The 1,080-nt window shown below is 42.0% G+C and overlaps 1 protein-coding gene across 1 annotated transcript; it reads left to right on the top strand.

The window, feature by feature from the left end:
• Nucleotides 1-5: 5 nt before the first annotated feature.
• On the top strand, nt 6-808 carry LOC104982900 (hemoglobin fetal subunit beta-like; the record flags this gene model as incomplete). Its single annotated transcript, XM_010832334.1, has 2 exons — nt 6-116; nt 680-808. Coding segments are annotated over 2 exons (240 nt in total), but the record flags the coding sequence as incomplete, so codon positions are not given.
• Nucleotides 809-1,080: the final 272 nt, after the last annotated feature.

Raw genomic sequence — 1,080 nt, 5'->3', positions numbered from 1 at the left:
AGGTGCTGGACTCCTTCTGTGAGGGCCTGAAGCAACTTGATGACCTCAAGGGTGCCTTTGCTTCGCTGAGTGAGCTGCACTGTGATAAGCTGCACGTGGATCCTGAGAACTTCAGGGTGAGTTTGTGGAATCCTCAATATTCTCTTTTTATGGTCAAGCTTGTGTCATGGGGAGAGGGCTGACTGGCAGGACGTAGTTTAGAATGGAGAAGATGTATTCTGGTTAAAGTGCTAAGGACTCCTCAGAACCGTTTAGATTCTTTTAACCTCTTTGCTCACAATAATCATTTCTTCTGATTCATTCTTGTTCTCTGTTGTCTGCAATGTCTTCTCTTTTTAATTATACTCTTTGAGTGTTCAGTTTGAAAAAAAGATTTCTTCATCTACTTTAAAAATAATATCTAATATTTTCCCCTTATCTGTTCCTTTCAAGGGATAAAATGTTGTATTGCTTTTCAAAGTGATTCAAAATAATAAAAATGATAACAAGTTCTGGATTAAGATAGAAAGAGAAAAACATTTCTAAATATAAATTCAGCCTGCTATGGGTACCTTCACATCAGCAGTAGCATCTATACTTCAGTCATCTTTGTGCTAATATCCTAGGGGCACAGCTTGGGATGAATCTAACCTGGGCACCTGCACTAACCCTGCCCTTGCTTAATGTCTTTTCCACACAGCTCCTGGGCAACGTGCTGGTGGTTGTGCTGGCTCGCCGCTTTGGCAGTGAATTCTCCCCGGAGCTGCAGGCTAGCTTTCAGAAGGTGGTGACTGGTGTGGCCAATGCCCTGGCCCACAGATATCACTAAGCTCCCCTTCCTGATTTCCAGGAAAGGCCTTTTCATCCTCAGAGCCCAAAAACTGAATATGGAAAAATTATGAAGCGTTGTGTGCATCTGCCTAATAAAGACATTTATTTTCATTGCACTGGTGTATTTAAATTATTTCACTGTCTCTTACTCAGATGGGCACACGGGAGGGCAAAGCACTGAAGACATAAAGAAATGAAGGGCTAAGTTGAGACTTTGAGAAAATACATCAGTATCTTGGACCCCATGACAGGAGTGGTTGTAAACAGCTG

Source organism: Bison bison, unplaced genomic scaffold (genome assembly GCF_000754665.1).
Source record: "Bison bison bison isolate TAMUID 2011002044 unplaced genomic scaffold, Bison_UMD1.0 scf7180017860850, whole genome shotgun sequence".
Lineage (NCBI taxonomy): Eukaryota > Metazoa > Chordata > Mammalia > Artiodactyla > Bovidae > Bison > Bison bison.
Note: the sequence above shows the minus strand (reverse complement) of the source record. Positions and strands in the feature narration are given on the sequence as shown.